The 23,061-nt window shown below is 38.1% G+C and overlaps 1 protein-coding gene across 3 annotated transcripts in view; it reads right to left on the reverse strand.

Annotated features, from left to right (window-relative positions):
• Positions 1-88: 88 nt before the first annotated feature.
• The window catches only part of CTNNAL1 (catenin alpha like 1), a 54,632-nt gene continuing 31,659 nt past the window's right edge, over positions 89-23,061 (reverse strand). For 2 of the 3 annotated variants that reach the window (XM_065946405.1, XM_065946403.1), the window contains 10 exons: positions 17,782-17,874; positions 14,652-14,802; positions 11,691-11,728; positions 9,012-9,062; positions 8,771-8,925; positions 5,321-5,369; positions 2,508-2,564; positions 2,250-2,363; positions 1,138-1,221; positions 89-1,008 (listed from right to left, as the gene is read on the reverse strand). In XM_065946405.1, the coding sequence (XP_065802477.1) occupies positions 1,003-1,008; positions 1,138-1,221; positions 2,250-2,363; positions 2,508-2,564; positions 5,321-5,369; positions 8,771-8,925; positions 9,012-9,062; positions 11,691-11,728; positions 14,652-14,802; positions 17,782-17,874 (798 nt within the window). In that variant the 3' untranslated portion in view covers positions 89-1,002. The remainder of the gene's footprint in view (positions 1,009-1,137; positions 1,222-2,249; positions 2,364-2,507; positions 2,565-5,320; positions 5,370-8,770; positions 8,926-9,011; positions 9,063-11,690; positions 11,729-14,651; positions 14,803-17,781; positions 17,875-23,061) is intronic. The other variant, XM_065946404.1, reaches the window with a different exon arrangement.

The raw sequence follows: 23,061 nt of genomic DNA on the forward strand, positions 1-23,061 counted from the left end.
AAACAGTTAACAATACAGCATCAGGACAGAACTTACAAACTGATCCTATAAGTCCACCCCACAAAAACAAAAGCTTTGAACCCTAAAATTAAAAAGACTAAAAGACGTTTATTTGTTTTATAATGAACATTCCAAAGGCACGTATATAAAATGTATGTTTACTCAGAATTTAAACAGCTTAGTTCAGTTATTCTGTCTTCTTTTGTACTTTTGAGAAGTACAAAAACTACTTCTGAGGCCAGTAGCATAGGCTTAGGCTTCCAACTACTATTCAGGGCAGAAACAGGCCAGCTATGCTAGAAGGAGAAACACAACCACTTCCTAGTGAGCGTCCCTCTAGGACTCTGTGGCGGGAGCTCCACGATCCTGCTTTTGGGAAGGGAGAGGAGCGGAACATGCATCACGACAGACTGCCTGTGCTCTGAAACCATAGAGGACAAACATGTGCTCTCGGGATGGATGACCTGTGACGGGACAGCAGAGGCCCAGTCATCCTCAGTGGACAGGAGGGACTGAAGAGCCCCCAGGCCTAAGGAAAACCCTGCATCACCGAGATGACTGTGCTTCTGCTGCAAATTAGTGTCCTAGATGAGAAGTTTAAATTTTATAAAATAGAAAGTTAAGGTAAAATATGCCATCAGCATATACTCAAAAGAGCTTCTTTGGATTAAACTGTCATTAAGACAGTTGGGATATTTGGTTTGACTTAACATTATTCAAGGCAATGTCCCATTTTAAAAATCACCTTGCAATTAGAAACTACAGCAACTACCATGGCATTTATTAGTTGTCAGAAAGCTTCACAATCAGTTTCATGATCAGAAAATAAAGCAAGATTTCAGTTTGTTTTCTCTGCAAAATTGGTGAGTTTCTGAAACATAAAGGACCATTTACTTTCTAAAACGGTCAGTATTGTCAATGGTGTTCCCAAGACCTGACCTCAAACGTTTCTCAAATTTTACCATCCACAGTTGTAACTCAGGCCCATCTGTGGTTTTCCATCTAAAGCTGGAAAGAATTGAGATCATTAGTTTCTGCTTTACTCTTAAAAATTGCAAAATTAAACAGTATTTTCTTTTGCATTTTCATTTACAATAATTTTTAAAATATGAGTTTAAGACAGAGAAATCATCTCACCTTCTTCAACAGTTTATAGCAAAGTGAGAGAAGCTGAACCAAAACAGCCATCATGGATCTTGCCTTTGTGATACACTTATCAACCTATAGTGACAGAAAGCAAGCAGATCAAATTCTTACCAGGGGGCCTTCAAAAGACTTTATCACTTAAAATTTCACCATTATAGAAATCTAAGGGATCTCAAACGGTATATAGATTAAGGCATCTGAACTGACTTGATGAATTGAGGCCCCAGAACACAGAAGCTGCAATTGCTGCTGAAGTCTCATGCCAATTTCATGGAACCTCAGGAAGAATGAATGGAAAATCAACCTGCTCTATTTCAGACCATTTAGGGGTTTCTCAGTGCACCAAACAGTGGCAGTGAACCCCTCACTTGCACTCCCTTGCACTCTATTTTGCTGCACACAAACTTCCTAAGATAAACAATAGAGGTCTTTCTCTCTAAAGGGTCTGTGCCCTAGACAGGTGATGATGGTTGAGATTTACGAGCAGCTGCTCAGTGCTATCGGAGACTCTTGTCTGGAAAATCCCATGGGCGGAGGAGCCTGGTAGGCTACAATCCATGGGGTCCCTAAGAGTCGGACATGACTGAGCAACTTCACTTTCACTTTTTACTTTCATGCATTGGAGAAGGAAATGGCAACCCACTCCAATACTCTTGCCTGGAGAATCCTGTTGGGATTCTATGGGGTCGCACAGAGTCGGACATGACTGATGTGACTTAGCAGCTTTCATGCATTGGAGAAGGAAATGGCAACCCACTCCAGTACTCTTGCCTGGAGAATCCTGTTGGGCTGCCGTCTATGGGGTCACACAGAATTGGACACAACTGATGTGACTTAGCAGCTTAGCAGCAGCAGCTTACTGCTATGGCATTAATCATGTCCAAAAAGCTAATTTATCTGGTGAACCTACTGCTCCCTAAGGTCAGTTATAACTGCAGATGATAAATGCTTCTTGCGGTTGAGGCAGGAAAAATGGAAATAAATTGTACTTTGGGTATTAACACTTTATTTGAAGAAAGAGGCTGAAAGCTAACCTAATAAAAAAAAAAAGGAGTGTGAAAGTTTCTCAAGTACCTTCCTGCATATCCCACTGTCTCTTTTACCTTTAGAAACACTTGATTCTGCAAAGGTGTCTTAATTATTGTCTGGAGTTGGTGGCAGAGAGGAACAAACTTGTTTATTTCCAGGAGAAGCATAAGCTTGTCATCATCTTTCAGCTGAAATGTAAATATGGCAGTTGTAACAATTCCAATGAAACTCCATCTTTTAAACATCAAATACCTTTATACCTTAATAATACACTCTCAAAATGAGTATTTACGACATCACTGCAGGACCAGGCGGGGGGATATGTGAATTACCTGTTTTGAGAAAGCCTGTACACTCGACGCAAGCTTCAAACCTTCTTCAGCAAAAACCTGGTAGAGAGGAAAAACGTCACTACTTTAGGTGTGTATCTTCTAGGTAGTTGGTAACAAGTACACTCGTAGGTAATTTTCATATGGAATTTTAATACTAAAACCAAAACATTAATCACCTGTCATGGAACTCCTAAGGTTTTTGCTGTACCCAGGAAAACACAAGAGTTTAACTCTATCCACAAGCAGATTTCCCAGCCCTGATGCAAACTTATCCCTGCAGAGGCTCCTCTCCATGTGGCCACCTCTAGTTACCATGGAGGATCACGTGATACTTAGAAATATTATGTTTGGGTTTCTAGATGGATCTGAAGTTCATCCCATAATATCCCCAGTTATAAAAGGGTAATGAATCTTGGAACATGAGGTCAAAAGCATTAGACCATTGGTTTCTGCTTCTGGCTTAGCAAGAGAGAATCTGTCACCCATACATGTTCTTCAACCAGCCATCTGAGGGGACCAATTCAGATTAATTTTTCACTATTGACCACACATTTTACAATTTATTAGTAAGGAGAATAGGATGATAGGAAAGAATGCTGGAAACTACTTCAGAATATTCTGGATGATTATTTTTAACTGGTACATAGAATCTTTTAGAGTGAGATAACAGGGAAATGAAGACATAGCTCTAGGTGGCAGCAGTAAGAGTAAAAAGAACTGGGTAAATTTTGAGAATTATTTTTGAAAAAAAATAATAGATCTTGATAGTAAATTAAGGTAAAGCATATGAAGAAGGAGAAAATCATTTCAGGGTTAACTAACCCTCTTTCCAACAGCCTTGCTGTCATGGGATAAACTGATCTCAGGGTCAAACAGCCCTTTACATCCTTCATTAGCCTTTAAACGGGAAGCCAACGTGTTTCACACCAACCTTCTACCCTAATGGAATGACTCGCTTAACCCACATGTTCCTCCTCATCTTTCCACATTACCACTTTCTCTTGTACAATGTCTGCTCTTCCCTACTAGCCTTCAAACCCCTAGCAGCAAGATCCCTGTCTCACAGAGTATCATGGTCTCAAAACCACCTGAAAGCTGATGACTCCCAAGTCTCTCTCCCCATTCTTGAGCTACCCTGACCTGAACGGTACATCTTACTTGAGCAAAACTAAATGCTCGATTTCCAGCCTCTAAATCCAATGTTGTCCCTCTGTTCCTTATCTCAGTAAATGGCACTACTGTTTACCCTGTTGGTCAAACCAAAAGCCTTTGAAAACAGAAGTCAGGTCATGCCACTGCAAAACCCTCGATGGGTTTTCTATCATTCTTGGAAAAAAAAGAAAAAAAGTCAAGGCTTTCCCCAAGACTCAGAGACGTCATACGTCACCACCTTCCTTCTTGTTGACTCCATTCCACCCACACGGGACACCTGCACTTCCTATGCCTCAGGGCCTTTGCACTTGCTCTGTCTGGCTAAAATATTCTACCCCTAAGATACCCATCTAGCTCACTCTCTAAACACTCTGCTCAAATGTTACCTCCTTAAAGAGGTCTTTTCTGACCACTCCTCTACCACTTATATGTTTTTTTCTCTAAGTACTTATATATAGGGATTATATATACTTAATTGTATATTGTCTATCTGCTACCACTAGAATGTAAGCTCCATGGGGAGGGGAAGGGGCTTCCTTTTGTTCACTTTTCTCCACAGAGCTCTTAACCCCAGGATCTGACACACCAGTACAAATGCAATGACTATTTGATAAACATTGTATATAGACACTTCAGCAGATGTTGGTTTAATAAATAAGCTAACACAGGAAGAAGGTGAGTGGTGGATATTTTGCAGTGAAATACTCCCTACGATGTGGTCTGCCTTGGAGTGGATATGGGTCAAACTGAACAAAATGAATCCAGAATTTACTCCAACTTTTTAAACAGAGAAATAGCTCACTTATAGTCAGTTTTACAGGAAATTCCAAATGAAATATCTTCTGTAGTTCTTCTGACTCTGTTGACCAACATCCTCTCAAGCTGAAATCCCTTTCCTGAAGAGCCTTAGGTGAAAGCACATGGGAATGCCAAAGGAAACTATACAAAGGTGATAAAGTGATAGAAATTTCAAATTTCAAATGCAAGAATGCCCTTGGTTCTGGAGAGGCAAACAGACTACCATGAGAGTCAGGGGAAATAAGAAAGGCATCTTGTAATCTCACCCATCTAAGCCTCTAAATAAGAGAGGAGGATTAGGGTTAGGCTTGTGTGAAATTTCATAAGACACACAGTGCAGAAGGGTAGGTGTCGGTGTATCTGTCTCTCCCTGAACGCCCTAAATCATCGGGACGACAGAAGAAGGAAACAAACATGTACCGAGAACCTGTAATGGTCTCAAGTCTGTGACAGATGCTTTCTTATGTGTTTCCTCATTTAGTCAATACCATTCCTCCAGTTCAGTAATGAAGACATCAAAAAGTTTTCCTAGTCTTCAGGACAATATAAGAGATAGGCATCTGCTAACAGGATATTTTTACCTACTTAGGAAAACCTAAAACTTAATATTCCATCTAGTGACTATCAAAGCCCGTTGTACTTTATCGCTATGTTTTTTTTCCAAAAAGATAACCGTTTCTTAGATTTAGCTCTAAAATATGCTATGCAAACCCTTGAATTTTCTATCACTCTTGTACTATACATGTGTGCTGTATATACAGGTAAACACACTAATATGATATAGCAAATCATTTAGAAAACCATCTGTTACAAACTTGTAGTCCAGAATTAAAGTATTATCATAAAATGGAAATTAAACATACCTCTAGTTGATGAATTAAATCCTGGTAAGTTTTTAGCGGCCCCTCTCCCCTGAAATAAAATAATTATTAAGGAGGTAAGAAAAAGTTATTGCCTAGAAATTGATTTTATATTAAAGTTTTAGAGTATCCTGTGTATTTACAGATCCAAAATTTTGAATAATAATATTGAAGAGACAAGTAATATTGTCACGCTTCTTAAAGCAGCTTTAATATTTAACTCTTACCTCTTAAGGCACTTTTAAAAACTGGTAAACATTATATATGTCAATTTTATAATGTAAAGAAAATTAAAACTGACATATTTAAGTTTTATTTTTCTTTTTTAACTTTCTTCATTTTGCTTTATAAACTCAAGATATGAGATCTGAAAATAAAAGGCCTTTGTTCCATAATGGATAAAAGATGAGACCAAAAATCAGGAAATTCTCATTTTTTATTCTAATTTCAACTATGGCAAGAATTTAGGTGATTTTGATGAGGCGCGTCAGTTAAGTTTCAATTTTGAGTCTATAAAATAAGTTAAACAATATTTGTGCTACCACTCTCATCAAGAAGATTAAGGAATATCACATTGAAAACTACCAAGAAGAATTAAGAACTTCACAAGTGAAAAGTAAATTACAACAAAGAGCAGCAGAATACATTAAGAAGAGCAGCAGCCTAGACATGAAACAGAAGATCTGAAATCTAGTAGGTACCGGTTTGGCCTTTAATAGCTACTAGTTATGAACACAATGTTCTTTTACTCTGATAAACTGTTGTAAAGACAAACGAAATTATGAAGCAGAAACCACTTTAAAAACTATATGACACTGGAATGTGTGGAATCTTTAAAAAGTATGCATTAGAAATGCATTAGAAAATCTAAAATACATAAATTATAATGAAATATGAATAACTGTAAATAAATGACAAAGAAACTATATAAATCATTAAGACAACCTGAAATAATAGCCTTAAGAAAAACTATAAAACTGCCCAGGAAAATTACAAAACTGGTACTGTGAAGACTAACAGACGAGTCTCAGAAAAAACCAACTAGATGAGGCTGGTAAGCCATTGTCTTAAGGGAAAACAGAAAAACTATTTGGGGGAGAAACAGGTATACTGACAAGGTGGGTAGGAAGCAAAGCCAGCTTGAGAGTTTATGACAATTATATTACCGAGACTTGCAAGAACAACACACGGTGTTATCCATTACAGAAAATCCACTTTATTTTCCCAAACGTCAGTGGCTCCTGTTATGGTTATTAACCACACCCCAGGAACAAGTCCCCTCCACAGAGTTAGTTATCCCTTCTCTTCCCAATAGAGCCTTTCATGCTTCCCAGTCTCTGGGCTGCATGTCATCCCTTGCCAAGATCCACTATTCTGACTCAGAAACAAAAACTGCTGACCATAGAATCCTGAAATATCCTGAGATAAGAAACAAGAAATAAAAGGGGCAGTCACAAACTTAAAAAAAAAAAAATTCTACTGATGAATCCTTTATTTGGGAAGATTTTATATACCAAGGGTTTCCCTGGTGGCTCAGATGGTAAAGAATCTGCCTGCAATGCAGGAGACCCGGCTTCAATCCTCGGGTCAGGAATATCCCTGGAGAAGGGAATGCCAACCCACTCCAGTATTACTGCCTGGAGAATTCCATGGACAGAGGAGCCTGGCGGGCTACAGACAGGGAGGGTCACAAAAAGTTGACATGACTAAGCAGCTAACATTTTCACTTTATATACTAAACTACACTGGGTAAGTAAAAATTTATTTCTTCAGTTCTTAGCAGTCAAAAAAATTTTTAATCTGATTTTTATCACCATGAGATAACTAGCATGATTCCAGCACAAAGTAAAGATGTCTGTTTCTTCAGTTAATCTTCACATTTCAGTTAACCACACGCTGAGTGTAGGGAAAGAAAGAAATTCTATTTTACTTTCTTTTGCACACTTGACTCATCAGATTTTTAAGTGATGTGAACTGAGAAAGGAGGTCGAAACTAGTTTGAGAAAATTCAATTCTGGGAGAAGGTTGCTAAGAATTAAGAACAAAGGAAGAAAACCACCAAAGTGGGGGACAAAAAGGTCTCCAATGATGGAAAATATGGAAAGGTATTAACAAATGACTGCTGACCAGAGGCAAAACTATTCAGCTCCTATCATTTCTCTTGAAAAGGTAGAAGACATCATTAAGACAAGAATGAATGTTTCTTCCTCATTCCTAACCTTCCTTCCATATGAAGAGATCCTCACTAGCATAGCATCCCAAACTTCTCCCTGCTCTCTCACTTATCTCACCCCTCAGAAGAGGGTGGACATTTACTGATTTTTATCTTCAGTCTTTTTGGTGATTTTGCAAAAATAAATTGGACATGGTAGCCCTTTCATTTTTCCTTTTTCTCTTGGTACTAAAGGTACCCTTGGAATATATCTGGTCTTTCAAGTGTTTTAAGAGATACATTCTGCCCCTATGGGGTAATATTTCTTAATTCTAGGTATTATTTTTAAAAATCTATTTGCCTATGGCTATAAACTACATTATTCAGTATCAGCTTTTATCAATATAAATGCCACTGGCCCCCATCTGCCTATTCTTTTGCTTATTTTTCAGTTAGTTCAGAATTTGGGTGAAGAAAAAGCGGCTCTTTATTGAGCCTCATAGCCCACACAGTGGTAGAGATCCCAATTAGTTTAGCTGAGCTTCAGACTTCAGACCAAATGGATTACATTCCAGAATATTGAAACAACCGGCAGGTGTGACCCACTGCTGGTTATAATTTCAAAATCAAAATGAGCAGAAGAGAAGCCATAACACTGAAGATATCAAGTATTCTCCAGTTTTGAAAAATGAGTAAGATACATATCAGAAAATGAGTGAAAAGTCTGAGGTCATTTCTTGAGAAAATTCGAACAGGTTATTGAGTGCATAACTGATTAAAGTTTTAACAACACTGAGATACTATGCCATATGTATAATCTTCCACTGTTACAAGAAAAGACAGAGAATGTAGCTCAGATAAATGTAAAGTTAGGGAAACTCTCTGCTAACTTGAATGCTGACCCATGGAGGTGTGGCACCCGACTGACATGGCAGATCTCATGGCTCTATTCTTTGATCTGTGCATAAGCAGTCACTGTGTAAAGATTATTTTAAACTTACTGATGCAGGCTGGGGGAGACACTGATATGTGGGATGAAGAGAAAGCAGGAAGCAAAATTATTTCAGAATTATGGAAGGAATGGGACACAAACCTAGAAGAGGATCCCATCTAAGTCTAAATCCTCGTTAAATGAATGTCTTCTTGCTGTGTTCACTGAACTGTCATAAGAACTACTACTTATATAGTCTTTTTACATATATTTGAAACCAACTTTAACCTATCAATGACATAACATGGCACTTTTTCTTTATACCAGATATCATTAAATTCATTTTAAAAGGTAATGTAACTACATTTACCTAGTAAATAAATACAGAGAATAGGCCATACTGGACATGTTCCTTCCATATAGAACCATCTCATTCTCCTGATCCTCCCACTTCTCAATCTCGCAGTTGGCATCAGAAGTGAGCAAACCCAGTTTGAGTCCAAGCTTCGCTATCTTGGCTTGCTCCTACAAAACATACATTTTAATCACAACGATGTAATCATTAACTATGTAAAAGACGGGAAGTAAGACTATTGCAAAAGAGATCTTACCTCAGAGTCAGGCTTGTCTGCCTTTAATGATCTCAGGTTTGCACTATTCTTCTGTGACAATAAAAAGATTAGAGCATCTTAAAAATCGGTACAGATAATTGTAAAGACATGCAATAGTAACGGAAAGCATAACAAAGTACCTTAACAGAATTTTAATTAAAATGTTTTCAGTACATACTTAAACTATATTAAACTGTTTAAGTAAAAACAATTATGGCTGACCCTTGGAAGACTCTTGAGAGTCCCTTGGACTGCAAGGAGATCCAACCAGTCCATCCTAAAGGAGGTCAGTCCTGGATGTTCATTGGAAGGACTGATGTTGAAGCTGAAACTCCAATACTTTGGCCACCTGATGCAAAGAGCTGACTCATTGGGAAAGACCCTGATGCTGGGAAAGATTGAGGGCAGGAGGAGAAGGGGACAACAGAGAATGAGATGGTTGGATGGCATCATCGACTCGATGGACATGGGTTTCGGTGAACTCCGGGAATTAGTGATGGACAAGGAGGCCTGGCATGCTGCGGTTCATGGGGTCGCAAAGAGCTGGACACGACTGAGCAACTGAACTGAACAACATGGGGATTAAGGGCGCTGACCCTCACCTTAGCCAAAAACCTCTGTATAACTTAAAAAGAGTCCACCCTCCATATCCATAGCTCCTCCGTATCTATGGTTTTGCATCTGTGGACTCAACCAACCTCAGATGGTGTAGCACTGTAGTATGTACGACTGAAAAAATTCACTAATAAGTGGACCTCAAACTTCAAACCCATGTCGTTCATGGTTCCACTGTAATGACAAATATCTGAATATGTGGGTTCAGCTCTGAACAGGTAGGTAGTTAGAAATCTGGGGCTATGTGTTTCAGCCTCTTAAAGACTTCCGCAGTCTTCCCACAGACCAATTACTACACACCCAAACCTCCCTGGCCCCTCCACTAAATTATTCTTAAGAAATGATGTAATGAAATTAACTGCTACATGCAGCTTTCAATATCTTCCAAATGTTAGGACTCTGGAATTCATTTCCTTTAACCAGTTTGCACTTTTGAGGGATAAATTTCAGCCTCCTGGTTTCACTTACATCCAGATTCCTAATCCTATATCCCACGTTATATAGGTAATTATACTTAGAATTAGGATTTACTATTTGAACCAGCATGTTTTTATGGCCCCTAGCTTTGAAACAGCAAGTTAGTGTCTATGTAGGCTATTCAAAACTCGAGTGTATTTCCTCTGGGGCAGAAGAAAACATTGTACACCAGTTTGTTTACCACGCTGGCCCACAGGTGATTGCTTACTTGTAAAAACCACTACCTAAAGCAATGTTTCTTTGAAAAATATATTCAGAAGATCTCTGGAGATGACAGCCCAAGTTGGGTATTCCCTGCATTCTGAGATCTGGTGGGAACTCCCCTAGCTGGGGCAGTAGTTCCAGAACAGCTGGGCTAGCAGAGATAAAGGGGCCAGGAGACCAGGGAGCCATTTACATTTTAAAGAAACCATTTATTTAAATCACATACACACACCTCCCAGAGTATATATTCATACACATGGACACAAAGTGCAAATTATGATAAAACACGCGCGTGTCTGCTTAGCTTAAGAAGGTAACTCTGAAGTATATGTGTACTTCTCCATTTTTTGTTTCCCTTATTATCACCATGATTTACTACTTCTGACCAGCTATTCTGTCACCAGTTTAACTGCAGAACAGAACAACTGCAGCTTTTCCTTTTTTTCTATCCCACAGTTTATATTTGTTGTGTACCATAAAAGAAATGGGAAGAGGTAAAGGACAGAAGATAAATTCAGGGAATCTATAAAGTTACACACACACACACACACACACACACACACACACACACTCACATATACTGCCTCTTGGGTTCATTAGAAAATAAGCAGAGATGACCAATGATTTCTTTGGCTCCATGTATAATTACATCCTCTATATTTTCTTCCTTAGTCTAGTAGACTATAAAGCAATTGATAAAAGTATTTAAGAAAGTTAAGAATACCCTAGAGGTTTTTAGGTTTTATTTTATTTGGAATTTTACACTCCACCTTTATTCTTTTCAATTTAGCTGTGTTTTCATTGTTTTTATTTTTAGTTTTACAAATTATTATTATTAAAGTGTTTAATGAAGACTGAAAGAGAATTGCCTGAAAAGGTACAGAAACCATCCTAATAATACAACCAAGCTTGCCATCTAGTGGACACTATTTTATAATGCAGTCAGATGCATCAGTTTTAGTCGGATAAAGCTAAAAAAACACTTCACATGTCTAAAAACAAACAAAATGGCTTATTTTCATCAAGGTAGAAGGCATTCAGAAAGTTCTTAGTCTGCATAAAATGGTTCCAACATGACCTTGTGAATCAGACCCAAGCTATTAAAAACAAAAAACCCTAGACTTCAGATTACGGCTTCTTATATAAACCATAAAATCCATTACCTATTCCTTCAACCCCCATACCAAACACAAATAATCAGACTATGGGCTACATCTAGAATGCTACTCAGAATAACAATTCTGAATAGTCCACATTTAATATCCTCACTTTTTTTTGGTAATGTCAGTTATTAGAAGTTGCGGGGATGAGCAACAGGCAACAAGAGCATAATTTGAATTCTGAATAAAAATATTCTCAAGTGGACAAAGGTCTTCTACTTACCATTGGCTTTGGAAGTGAAAGGTAGCCATACTTCTCTCCTGCAAATAACATAATATAACTTAAAACAAATTTCCCACTACTCACATTTAATTTTTAAAATATTATTAAATAAACAAATGTTAGTACATTAGTTTTGATAATTTAGTCTAGTAATTACATATGGCTGAGGAATAAGATTGTAATTTGGTTTGTGAACATGAAAAAAAATGTATTTGGCACAGATTTTGATTTATAAAACTGTTTCTGAAGCACTGTCTTCACAATTTATGTTTAATACTCCCTACATCAAGATGACATTTTTGCTCTCCTTACTTCTGAGTTTACACCTCTAGATAAATTAAGTCCAGAATTAAGTTCCAAAGGCCCTCTCATCTTATGAGGATGCAAAATGATTTCTCATGACAACCTAATTGAGGTCCACTTTCAATATCCAGAGCTTTTCTGCATCTCCAAAACAAAATTAACCACCCAAGGACAGGAAAACCTCATTATTTCACTGAAGATATGCTCTAATATTCCATATTAGAAGTTCTTATAATTAGTTTTGGTCCTGAAAGGGACTTTACATGGCATGATCAATCAGAAAAAAAATTCATGTTCTCAGTGGTAGGACTGGGGTATTACAGAATTTGGATTAGATCAAGCCCAGTTGCTATCCTCAATCTGTCTCTTACCTCTACACTCATCAAATCCTACCAATATTACTTGTAAAATTCTTCTTCAATCAGTCCTCTTATCTTCATTTCTACTATTAACATCACAGCCCCATTATCTTTTGTCTGGCTGGATCACTCCCTTATTCCCAACTCACACACCCCCATGTGAGTTCATACTCATCCGTAAGCATGCCCCTCTTCCTATTCACCCCATTGCAGTGAACAGCATCTCATACATCCAGTCTGCCAAGTGACAGAATAAGTGCAGAGCCATGGGACCTGGTACATCCCTATAAACTACAGGCTAGTCGGAGTAACTTCAAGATGGTTCAGAAAGAACAAAGGAAATTCAGCTTCCTTAACTAAGGGACAGAATCTGCAGGCTATGAGAGAAAGCAAGAATTTGACATTTATTTGTCTAAAATAATCTCAAATTCTAAATGTTGATACACACTCATCTCTAAGGAAAGGTGGAGTCTTTTTGATCTGGTCCCTTCTAATATAAACGGGGATCATGGCCTCCCTAAAGGCAGAACTGGATGAAGGCAGAGAGGCAGGAAGACAAAGATTGATTTATGAATTCTTGACACAATCCCAGGAGGCCCTATTATGAAATCTAAAGGTCTCTTGGTAAGGGGACAACCACCTAGCTCTCAGACTGACTTCAGATATGCAAACACTATAAAAGCTCTTTTTCACTGCTTAGCATGTTGTTTGCTGCCTAATTGGTTGGCTAACTGATACTTGCAAATATATCTGATTAGTTTCCCAATCAGGGGAGTCAAAATTTGCAGAGTAGAACTAAAGTGGTAAAATAGAGTAGAGGCTTTCCAATCATAGTTATGAGTTATAACAGTAGCAAAGAGAAACCAGAATCTGAAGGACCCAATCTGTCCTTCGCAAGGGGCAGGTGTGAGGTAACAGGCAGGTTTGTCGAAATAACCATACAGAATAGGAAGAGCATCACAGTCACACTGGCTCAGCTCATCAATGACAGCTAACTCAGAGTTGGACTTCTTTGCAGGAAGAGCTATATTTATGAGCTTCATCATAACAGTCGGGGGGGGGGGGGGGGAGGAAGAAATTAAGCAACTCTGACTCAATTCACCCCATATAAGTAAGGATGCCTCTCAACAGCAAGATACTACCAGTTAAAGAATGGGTGTCCCATTGATCAAAGGCAGCGGTTCCATACCTAAAGAGGAATTTCTGTTCAATACTTAGGAAGTTAAGAAAATCCTGATCTGGGGGGACAGGTTACCCAAACCTTAAGAAAGACTGGGAATCTTCTCTTCATTTCTTACACAAGTCTTATGGTTAAATGATCATTTTCTTTAAATATGGATCAATTATAATCAATTTACCTTTTAGTATACAAAACTCGCCTCACCATAAAGACCCATTCAGCTATAAGTACTTTATCAAAGCATCAAAATAATGTGCCGTTCAGACTAGCTATCGATTTTTAAATGCAGAAGCGTGGTAAGCATTTATTACATTTTACAAATCACATTATATCTACAAAGTCTACTATTCTCTGACTTTTAAATAAATCAATAATTATGCTAGATGGGTATTTTTAAAAATATATGTTTAGATGTTCATATTCAGTAAAAATAAATATGTAATTTGATGTTATTTTGACTTTAAATGACATTTTAAACAAGCATGCTGACACTAACAGAAGCCATTAAGAAGGAAAAAAAACATAAAAACACATAAACAACTGGACACACAGTACAATGGGAAATAAAAATCCAAGTTGATATTAAAATAAAGAGTAAAAATGATGCCTCTGTACATTGTATGGTGCTATTCTACACGTTGTAGAAATACCAGTGAACTTACCCATCAAATGAAATATTCCAAGATTATGTAGTCATCAAGGAAAGAGATTCCATCCAAGTGGAAGGAAAGCAATTTGAAAATCAAATAACTACATTCATTTCATTATGAAGTTAGTAGAATTATATCAGAGAATTACTGTACTATAGAAGAGCTTTTGTACTAAAACTAAAAAACAATTTATAAGAAATATAAAAATGACTTAATATCAATAAGAAAGCTAGAATGTTAATATTAATTCAAAATAATCCCCTATACTGTTGTACAACAAATTTTACTGCTTTGATACTACATTGAAGGACAAGTAATATTTTTACTATTTTTTGTGTAAGATACTTTATTATAAAAACAATCCAGTTGGGTTATAAAAGTTATTCATTTGGCATCTGATGTTTTTGACATTAAAAAATTAAGTCACATTAAAATATGAATATATTTCAATATATGGACAGTTTCTCACCTCGTCTTCCTTCAAACACATCATTGATTTCTCTCAGCAGTATTGACATATCACTAATTTGGCATTCCCAGGCTTCACAGAATACATCTAGATTTTCTTTAGCAATTTTACTAGATGGATGCAATGTCAAAGTTTCAGCAGCAGAAATTATCTAAAGAAACAATACACAGGTTTAAACTTCAAAATCTTACCTCTCAGAATCATGCTGGAAACCAAACTTAAAATCAACTCAGTGACACAACTATCAATACAAAGTAACTTCCACATGTAAGTCAATACATTCCACACACTGGGCAATATAGACATACATAGTAGAATAAAACTGTTTCTTACAATCTTATCTACAGATAAACAGTAGGCATTATTGACATACGAGCCTTTATTTTGTGAGCAATTATCTTTATTCAAGGAAATAAATATTCCTTGAAATAAATATTCCAGGAAATAAAGTTATTTCCATAGCATAACTCAGAGTTAGACTACAAAGCATACTGTATACTGCAGAAGAGATGGTGTAGTCGTGGTGGTAGGAGCGATGACGGCAGTGATGACACCAGCATTATTGGTATCAGTACTGGTACTGGTCGTAGTGAAGTAGCAGTAACGGTAATAGAATTGGTGTTAGCACTGGCAGTAACGATGATGGTAATGGGAGTAGCAGTAATATATGCATATACCTACGAGTACATGGTAGATACACCCTTGAGGTACTGTGCTTGACATACATTAGTATTAATCCTCCAACACAGAAACAAAATATTATCCTTCTCAGGTAGCATTATTCTGATTTGACAGCTGGAGAAAGTGAGACTCAAAGATATCAAGTAACTTATATCTGGCTCTTCATGGGCACTGTACCCATGTTCCAGGTGTTGCGAAAACAGTTGTGAAGGAAACAGATCAATGTTCCTCTCTCATGGGGCTCATATTATAATATGGGGAGACAGATGATTAAAAATGTGTAAGGAAATTATGAAATACCTTCAAAAGATGATAAATGATAAGTATAAAAACAAAGGGCAAGGAGGATGGAAGGTATTAGGTAGTCCCAGTATTTTAAGCTAGGTGGTCACTGGCAAAGGTGGCATGTACATGAAGAAGTGAAAAAGGTGAGGCAATCACAAGGAAGCCTGGGCAAGGCATCTGAGGTGAGACATTTCTATACATTCTAACAACAGCCAAGCAGGCCAGCGTGCCTGGACTAAATGGGGAAAAGGAAGGTCACCAATCATTTTGTGATGCAGAAATGCACAGAGGAGGATAGGCTTTACTCTGAGGGAGCCAGGGAGTCCCTGAAGAGCTTTCAGAAGCTGACATGTGATGGAAAAGAATAGGAAAAAGAGAAAGACATAAAACTGAACCACTTAGCCGTACACTAATAAACAACACAACACAGTAAATCAACTATACTCCAGTTAAAAAAAGGAAGCCGATACGGTCGGGGCTGCCTGCGAGAGAATTGGACCTAGGCGCTCCTCCTGGGTGGGCACAGTGCCACAGGCACAGGCTTGACAAGCAGGTGGCAGCTTTACGAGGAGAACAAGGTCCCCGTCCTCAGGGAAGGTGGGGACACAGCCCGCCAGCGGACGAGAAGCTAGACACAGCGGTGAGGCGTCTCAACGGGACCCCTGTACAGTATGCCGACTGTCCAGCGGTGCCTTGGGTGTGACGGGTAGAAGAAATATAAAACCGACACTGCCAAGCAGAGATGGCCAGAAATAATATAAACTATCCTAGAGGTGTGCTCTATTTTCTTAAATTACCCCTTTGAGAGAGAGATAAGACCAGGGATAAAAGCTGGGGCTAAGGGAATAGAAAAAGCCTTTCAAGTTGTAGAAATTGACAACAGCCTCTATCTATCACCTTCCTGGGAAAGAAGATAAGCTTTTCCTAGTATCCCTGCTGCACGGAAACAGTAAGCAGAGAATTACAACCATAGAGCTGGTAGAAACTGAGGACTACAAGTGCTGACTGTAAATCACAGGAGATCCAAACTCCAGTTCTACTGAAATACACTTACAGCCAAAGCAAGTAGCATGACTCCCAAATGGACAAGTAAATTTGGAAATCGTGGTCTCCCCCAATCAAGAGAGATTCTCTGGTTTTAACAAAATGCTCAGCAGGTGGTCACTGTGGGTGGTCACTCATATAGTTTCTGCTTCCAAGCCTTTGACACTGTCCTCTACAGGGGAGCACAAACATCCATCCAGCATGACTCTTGAGAGACAGCACCTACTAAGATGCTTTTGCTGTTCTCAACTATCAATCCAGGGGCTCAACATCTGTCATCCGATAATGCAAAAAAAGGAGTAAGTCCTTTTGACGGTCATGATAAATACTTGGTAAATTGTATGTTAGAGCTTAGACCTAAAAAAGGAGGTCTGTCCCTCAGGTTTTCCCTTAATTTGACAGAGATATTTTAAAATGGGATATCCATCTTTAAAATGCTTTAAAAAATTATGAAAACACAGTACCATTATAGAGAATTCAGAAAAAAATAACTCACAATTCTCCCTAACAAGTAGAATATTCACTTCTGCACAATCCTATGGTCATTTTCATATATATGTACATTTTACATGTAGCAATTATAGCATATAAACAAATTTGTATCCTGCTTTTGTCACTGAACATTTTAATAAAAACCTTTTGATGCTGCTAATTCTAGTTATCATAATTATTATTCTAATGTCATAATATACTACACTATTTGCCTAATTTTTGTTATTCGAATCTTATTATAAGCAATGTAACAAATGTTTTTACTTTTCTTTAATCTCCTTATGTCTTTAGGAATATTTGGGTCAAAACGTGAGTATTTTTATGGCTTGTTACATAATGATAACTTAGTCTGCAAACATGTCATAACAACCTACACTGTAAACAGCTTTTCATTTAAATAGGTACAATCTATAGCATCAGTTAAATGAGCCAATCTCTAGTTTGGCAGTTGACCAGATAATCCAGTGGAATGTTCTGACACATTATCAACACAAATTCCATTACCTTCATTTCTCTCGGTAGATTTGGCCCGTAGCTGTACAGACTGTGTGTGTCTTCCTTGTGCACAATTTGCTATGACACTCAGATAAAACAGAATATAGAAGGAACGATCTGCTGTTCATCATACCTGCTGGCCAGTCACCTGAAATGTCTCCTCTGCATGTAGACAGGTTATTTCAAGAGGTTCTGTCCCAGATACATGTCTCAACAATCGACAGGTCTACAAGAAAACATTTTTATAGTTCAGCTTTCTCCTTCTTCACAATACATAGCATCATTTTATAATTAATAAAGAAAATAAAACAGGGCTTCCCTGGCGGCTCAGTGGTAATGAATCCATCTGCCAATGCAGGAGACACGGGTTTGTTCCCTGATCCGGGAAGATCCTGCATGCTGCGGAGCAACTAAGCTTGTGCATTAGAAACATTGGGCCTGTGCTCTAGAACCCGGGAGCCACAACTACTGAGCCCACGTACTGTAATTACTGAAGTCTGTGCGCCCTAGAGCCTGGCTCTGCAGTAAGAGAAGCCACGGAAATGAAAAGCTTTCACACCACAACTAGAGAAAAGCTCACGTGCAGCAATGAAAACCCAGCACGGCCAAAATACATAAATATAAACAAAATTATAAGAAAATAAAACATTAAAACCTAAAAAATAATTTGTACATTAATGAGAAGATTATTAGACTATACTGGTTCCAAACAGACTCTCTAGGAGCAAAACTGGAACAAACAAAGGTTGAACATATAAAGTATTGTTTCTACTTCCCACCTGAACACTGTAAGGTGGTCACAAAAGAGAGAGCCAGGAGAAATCCTGAGACTTCCCCGGTGGCCCAGTGGTTAACACTCCACGCCGCCAATGGAGAGGGCAGAGGTTCAGTCTCTGGCGAGGACACTAACATGCCACATGCCACACGGCGTGGCCAAGAAGAACAGAACCAGGAGCAATCCTGAAAGATGTGTCGTGCCCACATACTTCACGTGTGAAGAAATGTGCTTCAGAGAAGGACTTACCCCAGATCTCTCAGCTAAACTATGTCAGTTACCACAAGCTACACATTCTTTCTGATAACAACACTTCTGTCAATTAGCACACCTTTTACGGGAAAGAACCCTGGATTAGGCAGACTGATATAATGAATAGAGTCTGTATCAGCAAAAATTATTGAAAATCTTGAGGCTTAACAGTCTGAACTGACCTGATCCAGTCTATTTCTGTCTGAACTGGTGTATTCCAGTTTAGATCAATCTATGCTGGTCTAGACCAATCTGATCCAGTCTGAATCACTGTATTCTGGTCTAAACCAGTCTGGATTGGTCTACCCCAGTCTTCATTTAAAATCTGTAGTATTCTGATCTGACCAAAATAAAATTTCAGAAAAAAACACTTTTAATGATTAAATTAAAATTTCAATCATCCTCAAATTAGTTCCTCATGCATTTTTTTTTTTTTTTTTTTTTTGCTTTAGGATTGACAGGTTTGATCTCCTTACATAGAGAGCATAAACACTGAGAGGGGGTAAATAGTCCCCCAGAAATACAGGCCTTACAGCAGTTTATATCCTTACTAGTATTGATCTGTGCATTTTTGGTTGGCTCCTGTCCTTAAAATATGTACTTTCTAACCAATCAGTTTAAAGTTCACATTTTATCGTAACATCTTTATGGCCCTTGGATAGCAAGAGGATCAAACCAATCTATCCTAAAGGAAATCAGTCCTGAATATTCATTGGATGGATGGAGGCTGAAGCTGAAGCTCCAATACTTTGGTCACCTAATGTGAAGAACTGACTCATTAGAAAATACCCTGATGCTGTGAAAGATTGAAGGCAATAGGAGAAGGGGATGACAGAGAATGAGATGGTTGGATGGCATCACCAACTCAATGGATTTTGAGCAAGGTCCAGGAGTTGGTGATGGACAGGGAAGCCTGGCATACTGCAGTCCATGGGGTTGCAAAGAGTCACTCGTTCCTCATGCATTTAAAATGCCTTCACTAAATAAATAAATAAATAAATAAATAAAAATAATAAATAAATAAATAAAATACCTTCACTAATGACTGAATTTGTAAATTACAAGCTTCCCTGATTTAATCTCAATTATTGTAGAAAGAAATACCACAACCAATATGACTCATTAATACATTAAGCAATGCAAAAACTAGTTACGGTAGTTGCACAACTTTGTAATTTTTAAAAACACCCTTGGTGTTATTCAGTTTTTCTTAGTGAAATCCATTTGTATTGTTTATTCTTTAATTGGCTCTTCATTGCCTGCCTTGCAATAGAACATGTGTTTGCAATTGTACTTAGCAAAATTCATGATCTTAACATTGTACACTAAAGTCAAAGTGCCTTCCTGGCACAAAACAGCCAGTATGCAGTTTTCTCATGTTTGGGGTTTCTGTCTCAATTGACAATATTGAAAAACATGTATTAGCCAAGCAAAACCACTATCTCAAAACCATGTTGAAAATTACTCCCACCTGTCAAAGTCAATTGAAATTCTCTTCCCAGTCCAATTACCAGGATCATTTTGTATGTGAAATAGGCAAAGTGGAATTTGATTACAACCATATGCAGAAGGAAGCAAAAATCATATATTTGTTGTTGTTGTTCAGTCGCTCGGTTGTATCCGACTCCTTGCGGCCCCATGGACTGCAGCATGCCAGGCTTCTCTGTCCTTCACCATCTCCCAGAGTCTGCTCAAACTCATGTCCATTGAGTCAGTGATGCTATCCAAAATGGATCTCATCCACTGTCGTCCCCTTCTCCTCCTGCCTTCAACCTTTCCCAGCATCAGGGTCTTTTCCAATAAGTTGGCTCTTCACATCAGGTGGCCAAAGGACTGGAGCTTCAGCTTCAGCATCAGTCCTTTCAATGAATATTCAGGGTTGATTTCCTTTAGGATTGACTGGTTTGAGCTCCTTGCTGTCTAAGGAACTCTCAAGAGTATAGTCAATACTATAGATGACTTTCCTTTCAAAGAATCTGTCTTTCTTTTTCCATCATTTATCCCACCTCACCTGTTCTGAATAAGTCACTCATTAATACATGAGCAGTTTAATTAGAGTTACAGAACACATTTTAAAAATCCTCCTCATTCTCACCATATCATTCTCTCCTTGGAGACAGAGCAACACTAATGGAAGAAATCTAATTCTGTCCCTCATGCAGATCCAGCAACTTGGCATTTTGCTCAATGTCAGTCTATTTTCTATGATTTATTATGTTTATGTGCCAACTACAGCAGTCTTCTAACTATGGTGCCCAGTGGTTGTTAATCCAGTTCTAACAAAAGGGCATGATTCCATCCTTGAAGTTCACTATAGAAGTAAACTCCCTTCTTTAAGAAAAAAGTCAATTTTATTCCACACCGGAATTGAGAAGGACTCTAACAAGGTTATACACAAGATGAGAAATGTGACTATAATATTACCCCGACCCACGACTGATGTCAAGCACTAAAAACTGCTTCAAGGTCAGAGCCACAAAACTCCTGGCAAAACTTGAGAGAACAAAAACAAAGGAACGGCACCGGGGGAAGTAAAGGCAGGTTGTTTGAAATAAACAGTATGATTTCCACCCATAAAATCACCCCAGAGTCCAGTGCATTTAACGTTTACGAGCCTTATCTAAAAGAGACCGAGAATGAGATGGTTGGATGGCGTCACCAACTCAATGGACACGAGTTTGAGCAAACTCCAGGAGGTAGTGGAGGACAGGATAGCCTGGTGTGCTGCAATCCATGAGGTTGCAAAGAGCTGGACACAACTTGGCAAGCCTTACAGCATGTTCGAGTTCTTCCAGAAGAAAGATGGGGCTGCCCTATTAAAGCCTATTTGTGAGGTTTGAGGAGCCTCTTTCGAAAACATTCTACCTAAGTGAAAAAGCATGAAAAGTTTAACTAGTAGTAGTAACCAACATTGAGAGACTGCATCAGTGTTTCTGGCTACTATATGAAGAACTAGGACTTTGCAATAAAGCAATTTAGAACTTTTTTCCTATTTGAACCCCTTACTGATAGTAGTAGCCTGTGTTTCTAGTTCTTAGAATATTTGTGTCAGTATCCAAAAATTTTAAAATCTACTTTTTTGTGATATAATTCATAGAAAACAAAATGCATCCATTTTGAACTCTGGAAAAAAAATAATCTTGAAGCTTAAAACAGAAAATTAGGAAAAAAATTTTTTTTCACATTTTAAAAAGACTTGCTGCGGGATTCCTACAATTAGCAAGTTTGTCTATGGTCATAATACTTGGTTTATAAACAAAAGAGCATCAAATCTATTTTTAAAAGGAGATGTATTTACAGTGATTTTAAGAATGCTCTCTAGTAACTCAAACTGGTACTCTGTGGCAACCTAGAGGGGTGGGATGGAATGGGAGGTGGGACGGAGGTTCAGAAGGAAGGGGAATACCTATGGCTGATTCATGTTGATGTAGGCAGAAACCAACACATTATAATAAAGCGATTATCCTTCAATCAAAAATAAATAAATAAAAAGAATGCTCCCTAGTTGTTTTCAGATGTTAACAAATAAAGGAGAATAAAGCTAGTTTAATTCATCTGAAAGTTCCTTTTAATCATTAGTATGTGAGATTCAGTGAACAGGGTAATATTAACAGATAACATGAAGACAGCTAGGTGGTTCCTATCTGTGCATTAATGTACACGTTGGCTAGCACATACTTCATACATATATGTATGTGTGTGTGTGTGTGTATGTTCTTCATATGTACATGGGCTAATATACATTTCTTTACTAGTAGATATCTGACATTCTCAGTAGGGGAAGTCTTACAGTATCAATCAATAATTGGAATTATAACAAAAGGGGCAAGTAAAGCACCAATAACACATAACAAAGATTCAGGCAGGAGAGATTCAGAAAACAAATACTGTATCGAATGTTTTCTTTGTCCTTCCATGTCCATTCTTCTTCCTTCCTTGGAGACTGACCCGGGGTCCACAGCTGTGTTTGGCTGTGGAAGCTCCAGCAATAGAGCAGCAGGAATGAGGAGGGTAAGGGTCTTTATTCTCACGCCCTTTCCCTGGAGGTTGCTGGAGCTGTCTCTGTGTTTAGTCCTAAAACCACAACTTCTCCAGGTTCTTGAAGGACTCCATGCCCTTCCAATTTCCAAAACTCACTCCCCGTGTTAATTTGGCCATAAGAGCAGAATCAGCTCTGCTAGCACTAACCCCATTTTCTGTACTCTCATGGCTCCCCCACACCCCACCCATGCAAATGTAAACAGCTCCTTTATTAAACCCTCTTAAAATTAACCTAATTTGAATGTGTTCTTTTCCTCTTGAGACTCAAAAGATTCAAATACAAACAAGGCCCTATAATGTATCTCGAATGCTCTACTCCAAGATTTAACCTCTCTGATGGAATAA

This window comes from Muntiacus reevesi, chromosome 10 (assembly GCF_963930625.1).
Source record: "Muntiacus reevesi chromosome 10, mMunRee1.1, whole genome shotgun sequence".
Classification (NCBI taxonomy): Eukaryota; Metazoa; Chordata; class Mammalia; order Artiodactyla; family Cervidae; genus Muntiacus; species Muntiacus reevesi.